This window comes from Nelumbo nucifera, chromosome 6, assembly GCF_055504915.1.
Source record: "Nelumbo nucifera cultivar China Antique chromosome 6, China Antique-T2T, whole genome shotgun sequence".
NCBI lineage: Eukaryota > Viridiplantae > Streptophyta > Magnoliopsida > Proteales > Nelumbonaceae > Nelumbo > Nelumbo nucifera.
Genome location: NC_142654.1, coordinates 3,297,804 through 3,310,759, shown reverse-complemented (window position 1 = coordinate 3,310,759; position 12,956 = coordinate 3,297,804). Strand labels below are relative to the sequence as shown.

Below are 12,956 nucleotides of genomic sequence, written 5' to 3'. Positions count from 1 at the left end.
AGGAACGATCAAAGTGAGTTCAAATCTTGATGAGCGGGTGCTACATTTCAATCGACACGACCTTTGTTCAGCTGGCACTCGCCAGTCGCCAACAATCAACATTTGCTCTAGATTTTTCGTTTCTTAGGCAATCGAATTAGGGAAAAACAGAAATAGAAAACGACTGGACTCATTTGTAGAGATTGCCAAAAAAGCAAAAAGACTTCTCATTAGTAGATAACTAGATATATCAATCTTAATACGCATAGACGACTACTACAGGGCAATGGGTGTCATCGTCTAGGTGGCAATCCGATGACGACCATATACCCAACCCAATATAGTAAGAACGAAACAGCCATGAAAACACTGAACCAAATACTCAATCCCACGACCTCGGCCAACATTACTCTTATACGATGAAACTACGACTTCCTTCCATTCGCACACCTAGGCAATTTTAACTTCGATGGTCTTGGGCTTCTTCGGCTCCGGCGGAGGCAGCTTGTTAACAGTGACAGTGAGCACGCCGTCCTGACAGACAGCAGAAATGGCATCGGTGTTGGCATTTTCTGGTAATACGAACTTCCTCATGAATTTGCCGACCCTCCTCTCCATCCTGACATACTTGACCCCTTCTTTCTCCTCCTCCCTCTTGCGTTCTCCGCTGATGAGGAGCACATTGCCATCCTCCACCTGAACCTTGATGTCTCCGGATTTAAGCCCAGGCATGTCGACGATGAACGCATAGGAGTTGGGGTATTCCTTAACGTCTGCCGGAGTCGAAGCCATGGCCTTGGCGTCGCGAACATAGGTCCTCGTCGGAGCGTTGAACGACTTGTCAGCCTCCTCAGACACGTCGAGCATGTGCTGGAGAGTCGAAAACAGAGGGCTGTCGAAATCCATAATCCTCAAATCCATTTCCTTTGCTTCTACTTTATTGACGGGAGAATTTATCAGAAACCGGGAGGTATTTGGAGGTAGCTTTCGTCTAACTTTTCTGCGATGTGTTGCAATGGGATAGAAAGAGGGAGATGTTAATTTATAGGAGGAGACGAGAGGAGAGGGTGAGCGGAACGAGAAGTTTCTGGAGGGAGCAATGCTGTGTTTCTGGATGAAAATGGAAGTTTCTGGAGGGAGTAACCCTTGGTTTAAAGAAGTTTCCGACTGTTGCCTCTTCGTCTTCGTCTGCCAGAGTCGAGAAAAGGATAGAAGGTTCTGAGAATTTCTCTCTGTTTCTTAGTAATTGTCTTTGTCGTTAAGGTTCCGTTTGGTTTGTAGGAAGATTTGGGTAGGATGGAAAAAGATGGGATAGGATGGGAAAAGATTTGGGTGAGATGGAAAAAGACGGGATGTGATGAAAAAGTGTAAAAAATTAAATTTTCATTGTTTGGTTTTATTGGGATGGGATAGAATGGGAAAATATAAAAAGGGGGAGAAGTTTATGAAGGAATCCACTATTCACTCTCATCCTCTTGACCGAATAGAGCAGCGACAAGGAAGAGAAGTGGTGGATCTAAACCATCTCCGGCTTCCCTCTCCTGCTCTCTTTCCCTGATATTCTTCTCTCTTCTCCTTCTTCCCCTCTTCCCCCATTTTCTCTCTTGTTCCATTTCGTCACCACTGCTGCAAGTTGCAACGGCGGTAGATCTGTGCGTCCTTCTCTCTCCCTCTCTTCTTCTTCTTCTTCTTCTTCTTCTTTTGCTTCTTTTTCTTCTTTGTTTTTTGTCTCCACTACTCTGTCACCATCGAACCAAAAATGATGAGAGCGACGACAGCATACTAGTGAATTCCTTCTCTGTTAATGTGCATGGGACCTTCAGCATGGTCGTTTTATGGGAGGAGGGAGATGAAAACTCGAGTTTTTTCATTGGGGTCGCACTGTTTTAGTGCGACCCCAAATCCACAATTTTGAGATCTCGCATCCCACTTTTTTCTCATCCCATTCCCCTCTTTCCCTCAAAACAAATATGAGAAAAGAGAATATTTTTGAAATATTTTTTTTTCTCACCCCCATCCCACAAACCAAACGGAGCCTAAGAATAGCAATGTGCCAAACTGGTTTCTTCTTGACATTTGTCTTTTATCTGGTTTTTTTTTTAAATATTTATCTTTTCAATCACTTTTAAAGTTTTTAATATTAACTCTTTCTCTTCTTTATGTCCCATTCTAAATCGAACCAATAAAATGATGTAGCCAAAAAATGTAGAGCTAGCCAATTAAATGTAGAGGAAAAAATAGTTTTAGAGAGAAAATTCTCAGGAAATATACACTCAACGATTTCACACATGGATTCAACGCACGCCTATGGAAAAATGGGTTAAGTACTATGCAACCCAATGCATAATTCTGGATGGCAGCCTCATAGTTTATAAGTAGTCCCTCCTCCATAAACCACATTCTGTCCGTGAATTTGGCATCAATTCACGGTCAGGATTCATCCCTAGTGGAGTTACAAAATTCTGACCTAGACTGAAGGTTCCTCAACAACTTCTTACTGCACTATTATCAAGCAGAAGCCTTAAGTGCTTCCTGGTTTCTTTATGGTATTTATCCTTTTTGTGGGTTTTTTGAATTTTATAATTTTAAAGTTAAACAAAATAATTCAAGTGATTAAGTACCTTCAAGATTTTTAACACTAATCATTAATACATTATTAACTCTTTCCTTCTCTCTCTCCTCTTTTCCATTAATTCTTTTAATAATCCTTTCTTATTAAGGCCCTGTTTGGTTCACGAGAATAGGGGTTTGGAACCCCCATTTGAGGGAATGACCATTCCTTGCCCCTCCCTTGGGAATGAAATTCCATTCCTGTTTATTTTAATTCACATTCTCATTACTATCTGAACCAAATAGACTATAGGAATGGACCATTCTGATTCCGATTCCAGAGGATTTCGATTCCGATTCCGATTCCAAATCTGATTTCGACTACGAACCAAACAGACCCTAATTATGCTATTAACTCTCTCTCATCTTTTCCATTAATTCTTTTAATCTTTCTCATTAATAAAGCAAGTCATAAACCAAGTCAAAGGTGATTGGTCACTTGAATTATTTTGTTCAATTTTAAAATTAAAATATAAAAGAGACATGCTGCCTTGGCACATTCCCTTTGAACCCCTACTAGACTACACGTGACCATCTGTCAAGGTGTTCTGCTAAATTCTTCAACGAAAAGTTGTCTAATCACCATGTTGAAAAGCCGAAGGGTAATTGTATCTTTTTGCACGTTGATTGACGGTCCATTAACGACAGGTACTAGATTGTCGCGTTTTGAAAGTTCGGATACTAGATTGTCATGTTTTAAAGTTCGGAGACCAAAGTGACAATCTAGTACATCCCATCGTGAATTCAAAACATCTCACCATGAATAATAACATACAAGTATGAGATATATTCATGAAATGCAGCTAGGACATGATGTAAGGTCTCTAAGGAACAAAATTATGATATAGGGTACTTGCATTAAACTTTTATGGCATGTACAAAACCTAAGGCAAATATCCACTATATCTATATCTATATATATATACACTTGCTTTCTTGGCACACTATATGATTGCTTCTAGGCATAAGTTAACTTGTTTTGAAAAGATTTGATGTTTGAATCAACCAAATAAATGAAGAGGAATGGCTACTTAGTGGTCTTGGTCTTTACCCCCCAAAAAATAAAGGTCTTTGCGTAACAATTAGGGGTAGCCTTACTTTAGTACCCCAATTTCAAAACATGCCATTACACTGAACTCTTAAAAACTGAGTCCCGATTTCCTACTCACCACATGTGACCTGTGTCTCATGTTTCTTTAACATCCCTCTCTCATGTAATATGCTCTCTGGTTTTATTTTGGGATTATAATAGATAAAGACAATTTTTGGCCTCTAATATCAATAAAATTAATATTTTTAATGAATTTTAAAAAATATATTAACTTTTTAAAAACAACATCAAACAAGGATAAAAACATTATTAATCTTTTTTTTCTTGCAAATCATTTATTAGCGCTGCCACCCACTATTGCTTCTGCCTCTGCAACCTCTGACAACTCCTCCGCCCTCCTCCACCTCCGCCTCTGCCCAAAGTTCTACTTCTCTTGAAAGAAGAATAAGAGGAAGAGGTACGAGGTGGCACTCAGTTCATCCCCATCGAATTTGATAATTAAGAAAACAATGGAAATGACAATTTTTACAAAGAGCAAGAAATACGATGCAAACGAGCATAAAAGAACCTCGTTTTCGCATTCATAGTCGTCGAGATCATTGTCCAACGAGCAACAAATCTCATCCTTTTCTCTTAAATCAAAAGGAAGCACGATTGACAAATTTTGTAGGCATACCATTATTTTTCCACAAAACTTTTTCTTTCTGAAAATATGTACTCCTTGGATGTCACAGTGAGTTAGGGGTTCTGTCTGAATTCACAACAAAGAAAAAACACTATCACAGGCGGTGAAGCAGAAGCAAATCACAACTACTTTGTTTGGCAGTGAGCACATGGAGTTCAATTGGTTGCAAAGCAAAAATAGCAGAGGTTGTGCTTTCAAACAAACCAGAAAATGATGCCCTGGCAGTTGTGAAGAATCATCATCACCTTGGCTAATCTACAATTGGTTTTTCTTCCGTCCCCAAGTTTTAACCATCATACCAATACCAATGGGTCCTTTTGTTTTTTCAATTTTTCTTCCTTTTTGGTAATTGGGTTCTTAAAGTCTTATTAATTTTGGCCATTAGTTGAATATTAAATGATGACGAATGAATTTGGCGACTAGCTGAATGCCAGTAATGAAAGCTCCTATCCATTTAGCACCGTTTAAATGAACCAAGAGGAATGATTATGATTTACCAAGTGTGAGACAGATAGTTAAATAGGATGAGATTTCTATTATGAAATATGAACAAAAACAAGAGAAAAAGGAAGGTTAAGTATCATATAAAAAGCCCAATTCGGACATGGGATATTGTGTCTTTCTCAACAGATTTTGATTAAGATTGATCGCTTGCCCAAATCAGACTGATTATGTTTCTTGCCTGAGCATTGCTGATTTTTTTCTACAGACCACAGTGATACAATATTGTGAATCTCTCCCATGTAAGATTGATCGTTGGTACTTCGCGGATTGGTCATCCAAGTTTCTTTAGTATTGAAACTTGGGTCATGTCTTTTTAGGCATTCCCGCACTATGCATCCATTGTTTACTTGAAAACCTCACTGTACCTGCTATTCTTATTTCTTCCATTTTCAATTCTAGAGCATTAGTTTGGATAATGATTTGGATCCATCTGCTTTCTTTTTCTTTCATATATTCACTTTAATACAAACATTTTTCTACATTCAAATCAAGAAAAAGAAATAATGAATAGTATGATTCAGTTTTAAGGTAGAAAATAATGAACAGTGTCTTTTTTTTTGAAAACCCAAACTTAATTATGTGAATGAACTGTGGCTAACCATCCAGCTGTCACCTATACTATCCATCTATCTATAAAGATAATTTCTCAATGACTAACATACTACCATATTGTAATTGTAACAAATATAATTTCCACATCAAACAATAACCATCCTTCATTTTCATTTTGATAATGTCGTTAGACTCGGGCTGGACCGGAAGTAGTTCGACCATTTGGGTTGGCAATTTATCAAAATGGTCTCTCAAACAAATTCATGCGTATTATCGAATCGACTAAAAGACTCCCTACCCTTGGGATGCCTTCGCTTTTCTTTGACTTCTTTAACCTTTCTCATCGACCATGTCGTCATTCTGAGCACATGAACTATGAAAAGAAACCCCATCAATCCCAACCATGTCAGCACCGAAATTCTGTTGACGTGAAAGAGGACATGCCGGGCATGGTCCGGCGTCATGGCATCCAGAGTAATGAAGTAAGTCACCGCCATGGCCGTGATTGCTATCCACATTATCACCATTTGAATCCACATCCATCTCCGTCGCTTTAATGGTAGCCCACTAACCAGCAGCAGTATTATACTGAGAGATGCCAAGAAGCCTATTGTGTTGAAGATCATGAACTGCCCATACTCTCTTTTCTTCTCGTATGCCATTACTGACCTTCCCACATGGTGTGGGTTTTTCGCAGGATTGCCGTTGGCATCCGTCGCCAGCTCGTCTTGCCAAACACCACCTGGTGGGGAAACCCCTGCTTGGAAGGCCACCGTCGCAATCAGTGATGCCACCACCATCAAAGCACTCTTTTTCCTTCCCAGCCAATCCCTATGCTTCTTCTCATCCTTCTGCCTGAAACTGCTTCCCTGCTTTTCCTGTGTGGGTGTCACCGCCGATATCCCCACTTTATCCGGAAGCCAATTATATTCTGTGGAAGGTTGTAAATCCTTTCCTCTCAAACCTCCGGCGCCTCGAAGTAACTCTCCAATCTCCATGTCTTTTGCATCTCCCTGGCTTTGTACCAGAACATCTAAGGCAGTAAATCCATTCGCGTTGAAGGTGTTTACTTTTATTCCATTGATGTTTAGCAGAAATTTGATGGTCTGCAAAGAAAAAACCCACATTTAGTTCCGACCGTTGTTTGGGTGCAGGCAGGGGTAGCTCTGTTCTGTTTTGACTTTTGAGAGCAAAGCTTTTCTGTTCATAATTTCGTATTCAGGGGAATTAATTAAAGGGTTATCCAAGAAACCTCCTGGCTGGGCTGGGCTGGGAATCAAAATATAATAACGGGCCAGATTCAGATCATTAGATATAAATACGTAGTCGTGGGAGGTACCTCAATCTGCTTCTTCGCCAGGGCCAGATGAAGGATGGTGTTGCCGTCATGATCTTTCCTGTTCAGAAATTCGTCTTTCTGTATTGGCTCCTCACGCTTCAGCAACAGTTTAAGCGCGTCAAAACGATTGTGTTTCACGCAGAGGTGTAGAACGGTCTCTCCGCGATCCGTCAGGACTTGACTGGCCTCGGGGTTGACCTCGATTAAGTCGTCGAGGACTGCAACTCGGCCTTTCATGGCTGCAAGATGAAGTGGGGTCCTGCCATCTTGATCGGTGGAGAGGCATGTGTCGGGATCGACAGATAACAAAACTCTTACCAGTTGGAGGTGCCCTTTTGCGGATGCCAGGTGAAGGGGCGAATGCCCTTCAGAGTCGATTTCCCGGGCGAGTTCGGGCTTTCGACGCACAACTTCCTTGGCAAAATCGATGTGGCCGAGCGTTGCGGCCACGTGCAGAGGTGTCTCCGGGGGGCAGTCGATGATGACTCGATCGAGAAGGAGCGGATCTTCTTGCAACAATTCCTTTAGTGATTCGACGCTGCCTTTCAGAGCGGCCTCATGAAGCCTGCTCTCCTCCATTCCCCTCATCTCTCTCTCTCTCTCTCTTACCTCACAGCTGCCCATCATGGCTTTGTGCTCAATTTCTTGAAGAAGAGTCAACTCAAAAGATTTTTGAACAAAACATGCTTCACTGTTGAGTTGACGCGGAGGGATTTAACGGTCAAATTCTTCGGTAGAGGTAAGATCAAAATGTTAAATTAAGGGTCTAAAGGCTGATGACGACTGCTCACTTGCTGCATCTGTCTGAAAGTAGGAATTTTGGGGACGACTGATGGAGGGTTAATTGAAGGATGAACTAATTCTACAATTTAATGGCGTCGTGTGCCCAATGCATGTGTCAAATTCTTCAATATTTGAACGCTTGTTTTTAGCTTCTTTCCTTCTTGGTATACATTTCATCCATTGGTCAAATGAAGGAGAATAAAAATAATTTCTAGGCCAGTCCTTTTTTTAGTATTCGATGCATTCACCGACTCACCGTTAATAACTTCCCCCTTACCCCTTTTTCCCCAAAATGTTTACTGCCGGATTTGATATCGCGTCAACCCTGGAACAAACAAGCTAACATATCAACGAGCCAACCCTCCATTGGCTTCTCTTCGATGGTTCCAATTCTGAACCAGTTTGAGATGGAATAATCGCATTATAAATAATAAAAAATTATACGGTGAATCCATAAAAACTGCATACTTTAGTTGATTAATAGTAAATTCATATTTTAAATTAATGCTTTTTCTTAAATTTTCATGTACTTTTTAGCCCAAATTCAGGCCTTATTTTCAATTCATAATCCATGCTGAATTTCAAAACATTGCATCACATGACCGTAAAAAAGATTCATATTATTCTTTTATTTTATTTTATTTCAAGTAGTTTGTTGGACTTTCTCCATTCAAGAAGGCAATGGTCTACTTTCAGCACCATTGAATTTGAAATTGCATAGTTCTTGCTTTTGAAATTAGTAATAGAGTAATAATGAGGGAAAGTGCTTAGTTTCTCCTCATCTACAAAAAATGATGCAGCGAATCCTGATTGTTAACAAAGGGACTCTTCATCAGAAAAAAGAAGGGTCCCCTCTTTTAATAAAAAAACCTATAGTTAATTGGTTATTTTGACTAGTTAGGTATCGTTTGAATACCTTATCTTCACGGTGCCCTTGTCCATGTAGCTCTCCTGCGAATTGCTTTAATCCCCTTTGAGATTAATCTTGATAGGAAAACAAAAACCTATTTTGGCCACAATTGGGCTGAAATTTGGCCAAGGACAAGTGGGTAATACAAATTTCTAGCATCCCTTACAAATGTAAGTAATTTGGTCATTTATTTTCTTTCAAATTTGAAACTTTTTTTTTTTTTAAGGCAAGGGCATATAAATTCAAACCCAAATAATTTTTCTTCTCAAAATAAATAGTCTGGTCTGAAATATACCATTCCATATATTCTATACATCAAAGAACAATGAATCACTTTCTGCTACTACCTCTACAACCAAATTAACAAACAAACACACAAAAACAGCGAAGCTCTGTGCTCTTTACTCGATAATATCACCAAATAGGTACTGCCATCTTTACAAAGTTGAAATGGATTTCGAAGAATTTTCTGAAATGCATTACCCATATTTCAAAAATCATCACCAGAATCATAGTCATGGTTTGGGTCCATAGGGACTGCAGGCTTATTCATCTGTGTTTCCTTCACCACCCCATACTTCCTCGCCAACCATAACTTGACGCGAATAAAATTGGCCAGTAAGACAACACCCATCAATCCCAACCACGCCAGCACCGAAATTTTGGTTACATAATACAGAACACCCTTCACACTGTCCGGCGTCATGTGCAGCAGCGAGATGAAGTACGTCAGAACCAGCGACGACACGGCAAGCCACATGATAACCATTAGAGCCCACATCCATCTCCGTCGTTTCAGAGGTAGCCCGCTCACCAGCAGCAAGATTATGCTCAGGGATGCAAGGAATCCGAGCGTATTGAAGATTATGTACTGACCGTAGGCGATCGGAATGTTGTAGGCCAATACAGATGTCCCCGCGAAGTGAGGCTTTTCTACGGGATTGCCGTTCGAATCGGTTGTGAGATCGTCTTGCCAAACGCCACCCGGTGGCGCAATTACGCCCTGGAAGGCCACCGTTGCTATGAGCGACGCCACCACCATCAGTGCACTTTTCTTCCTGCCCAGCCAATCCGTTTGCCGCTTCTTCTCAGGCTTAGGCTTCTTAACCTGCTTATTGGTCGATGAAGTTTTTGCTGTAGGAATCTCATCGCCTGCTGCCGCCGGAGGTATATCCTTGGCTCTCAGAGCCCCGGTGCCTTCAAGTATCTGGTAGATGGTGGTGTCTTTTGCATCTCCCGGGCCTTTCGCTAAAACATCCAAGGCCGTGCAGCCGTTCGCATTCAGAGAGTTTACTTCTACTCTGGTATTAGCGAGAAGAAATCTTATGGTCTGCACAATCAATTAATGTTCACATTATCTGGATCAATTAAGCAGCATAAATTCATCAAAAAGCTGCATAATAATTTCATGGGTTTGCTTTTCCTAACAAAAAAAAAGAAAAAGATAATAAATTCATCCTCCATTAGCTGCTGCCCGTCAAGATATACTAAACTCCATGATTCAGATTGCTGGAATACCAAAAAAACAAAAAAAAGATTCAGATTGCTGAAACTTCTGATAGAAATGGAATAAGATATACCCGGATGCTCTTCTTGACCACGGCGAGATGAAGGATGGTGTTGCCATCCTCATCCTTCCAGTTTACTGACTCGTCATCTTTCTCCAGCAATAGCTTTAACGCCTCTAATCGGTTGTGCTTCACGCATAGGTGTAGAACTGTCTCCCCTCGACTCGTCAGGGGCACTCGACTCGCTTCCGGTTTGGCCCGGATTAACTCGTCCAGGACTGCAACTCGGCCTTTCATTGCTGCTAGGTGAAGAGGGGTTCTGCCACCTTGATCCCGGGCGAGACAATTTTCCGGAGAGATGGATATCAGATCTCTAACTATTTGGAGGTACCCTTTGGCGGATGCCAAGTGAAGAGGTGAAGACCCTTTGGCGTTCAGCCCGCTGGCAAGTTGGGGTTTTCGTGTCAGAAGTTCTCTGGCGAGATCGACATGGCCCAGCATCGCCGCGACGTGCAGAGGTGTCTCCGACATGCGAGCATCCGTATCAATAGTCCTATCGAGGATGAGTGGATCTTCTTCAAGTAATTCCAGCAAGCAAGCAACGCTCCCCTTCAGGGCGGCTTCATGAATCCTTGACTCCATGTTCTCTCTCTCTTCCTCTCTCCCAGCGTCCAACAACTTCAACAATTTCATCTCATCTCTTCTCCTACCTCTCATCTTCCCTGGTCGATACACCGATTTTGGAGTTGGAATTCGACGATATTTTCTGTAACAGATGGTCCATATCCTCCGTTATGGTATAGCTGCCTGGGTTCAGTCAAGTCGTCGCAACTCGCCATCAGCGTCAAGCAGAGCCGAACCGGGGCCCCACTAGACTCTTTTCTTATATTTGCTTCCATTAGCGCCATTCGAGAGTCAACTTGTGGAGTTTCAGGGGAACTATACTAAAGTGTGCAGGGCTCTCACTGTCCGGCCATGTGGTGAAACAATAAGAGAAGTTATGTCAGCTTGGTTTTCATTTTTCTTTCTACCATGAGATCAACTACATCTACATGGCGATATCGTGCAATCTTGAGGTTGCTGGTTTGATTCAAGCATGCTTACCCCAAAAGGAGACATAATGTAAGAAAGAAAAAACTGACCGACTCCATCTGAAGAAACTGGCATTAAAGTTGAGGAGACAAAGCATTACCTCTGTCTTATTGTTGGTTCAGGAAAGAAAGAATCTGAGAAGGTTCAGCCCTTCAAGACATTATCCCGCATGTAACTTAAGTTGCTTGTAGACATCACCTTCTTTATTGGAAGCTTTGCTGGTACAAGAGTCCATTTGTTCTCAGAAAAGCTGATTATTATAAGTGCAGATTACTACCCACCAATTCATGTGGGAAATTTGGGTGAACAAGTTAATATGGGGCAACCACATCAATGTATTTTGTTTCAAACCCACCATTCTTGTGGGAATTCTGGGTAGGTTTTCTTATTTAATTGAGGAGATATTTATTTTATAATTAACAATCCATTTTCGGGGTGTTAGGTAGTATTGATATTCATTGGATTGTTTGGCTCTAAATATACACCAAACTCATTAGGTGTTCTTTTAATGGTGTGGCGTGTTTCTGAAACCATCTGTGGATGATTTCAAAACACAGTCCCATTGATCGACTCTCCTCCCTTTTTTTTTTTTTTTTTTTTTTTTTCTGAATAGATAACATTTCCAAATCCAATCCAAGTTTTGGTGGAGCGCGATAAGGCCCAAGCCCAACCAACAGCCTGAGAGTTGAAGTCTGACCCATGCAAATGCTTGGGTTGAGTTGGGTCAGGCTTAAGTTAGGCTTGCCGTAATTGCAACCCTGGACTTTGATCTAAGATTGGTCTTGGTTTAAGATTGGGGCCTAAGACGTCACAGCCCATGGGTCTAGCCGAGCACAAGTCGGACCTGAGCCTAGGTTAAGCTCCTATACTTAACACTAAGCCCACTCCATGATCTCTGCAATCCACCCAAGTGCACCCCTTACATATGGTTGCAAATTGGTTCATGCCTAGATCAATATTTTATTTATATTTGAACTAAATCTTATTCCTTAGCTTTTTTATTTTTTTTACTGAATTTGAAATTAAATTGGATTGTAATTTGGAAATTCTGTAGCATTAATAAACTAAACTAAAAATGGCCTTCATAGTTGATACTGTATATTGTATATTATTAAGTAATCAAGCTTTTCTAAATTATTAAGACTCAGTTTGGAAAGAGTGCAATACATACAGGTTTATCAATATAAAACATAAGGCTTCGTTTAAGATAATTACTTCACTTAATCCTAATTGGAAATACTAAAACATTGATAACATATTTTATGTTTTTTAAAAATTTTATTTTTTATCTCATCTCTATTGCTTGCCACCCATATCTTGCTATCCATAAAAGATCTATTATAAGTCATCATAATAAACTACAGTCATTTCAAACACTTTTTTTTTTCTGAATTTTGTATTTAAAGAATCAATAAAAACCAATGTTTTAAAAAACAACTTGGAACCGGAAATGTTCTAGCCACCAGTTTCTGGGTTAATGGTTCGACCGCTCGATCTGAACGGACAACCCATTCTGACAAAATAAATTAAAAAAATTAAAAATTAAAATCTAAAAACAGCCAAAAACTGTTGAACGGGTTGATGGTTCAATTGCTTGGGTTAACGGGTCATTGACCGATTCAACAGTTTTTTCCAGGGGCTGGGTTTGGGGTAAAACTAAACTGGTTGTCTAGATGGTTTTCGAGCCAAATGGTTTGACCATCCATGTCAACGATGGTTCGAAAAACCATGATAAAAACATCAACAAACAAATACTAAAAAAGCATAGAATTTATATATGTAATGAAAGTTGAGTTAAAATCTAAGATTAAGAAGTTCTACAAAATTTTAAGGGATGAAAAGAAGGTTGGGTTGGACTCAACCCGAAGTTGACTTTGGATTAAGGTGGATTGAGTTAGGCTAGGGTTGAAGAAATTTGTTAGGGTCAGGGTTTAGGTTGAATA

At 40.4% G+C, this 12,956-nt stretch overlaps 3 protein-coding genes across 4 annotated transcripts; all 3 read right to left on the bottom strand.

The window, feature by feature from the left end:
• Nucleotides 1-182: 182 nt before the first annotated feature.
• Nucleotides 183-1,010, bottom strand: LOC104609367 (17.1 kDa class II heat shock protein). The gene has a single exon (XM_010275664.3). The coding sequence runs from the start codon at nucleotides 898-900 to the stop codon at nucleotides 430-432; it is 471 nt and encodes a 156-aa protein (XP_010273966.1). The 5' UTR covers nucleotides 901-1,010; the 3' UTR covers nucleotides 183-429.
• A 4,509-nt stretch (nucleotides 1,011-5,519) lies between these two features.
• Nucleotides 5,520-7,478, bottom strand: LOC104609402 (ankyrin repeat-containing protein BDA1-like). Its single transcript, XM_019199754.2, has 2 exons — nucleotides 6,721-7,478; nucleotides 5,520-6,487 (listed from the first exon to the last, which is right to left on the bottom strand). The coding sequence occupies exons 1-2, from the start codon at nucleotides 7,345-7,347 to the stop codon at nucleotides 5,633-5,635; spliced, it is 1,482 nt and encodes a 493-aa protein (XP_019055299.1). The 5' UTR covers nucleotides 7,348-7,478; the 3' UTR covers nucleotides 5,520-5,632.
• A 1,172-nt stretch (nucleotides 7,479-8,650) lies between these two features.
• Nucleotides 8,651-11,263, bottom strand: LOC109115560 (uncharacterized). 2 transcript variants are annotated; one of them, XM_019199751.2, is made up of 3 exons: nucleotides 11,114-11,263; nucleotides 9,994-10,886; nucleotides 8,651-9,743 (listed from the first exon to the last, which is right to left on the bottom strand). In XM_019199751.2, the coding sequence occupies exons 2-3, from the start codon at nucleotides 10,636-10,638 to the stop codon at nucleotides 8,904-8,906; spliced, it is 1,485 nt and encodes a 494-aa protein (XP_019055296.1). In that variant the 5' UTR covers nucleotides 10,639-10,886; nucleotides 11,114-11,263; the 3' UTR covers nucleotides 8,651-8,903. The 2 variants fall into 2 exon arrangements, with proteins under 2 accessions (XP_019055296.1, XP_019055295.1); XM_019199750.2 differs by having other exon boundaries at nucleotides 9,994-11,255.
• Nucleotides 11,264-12,956: the final 1,693 nt, after the last annotated feature.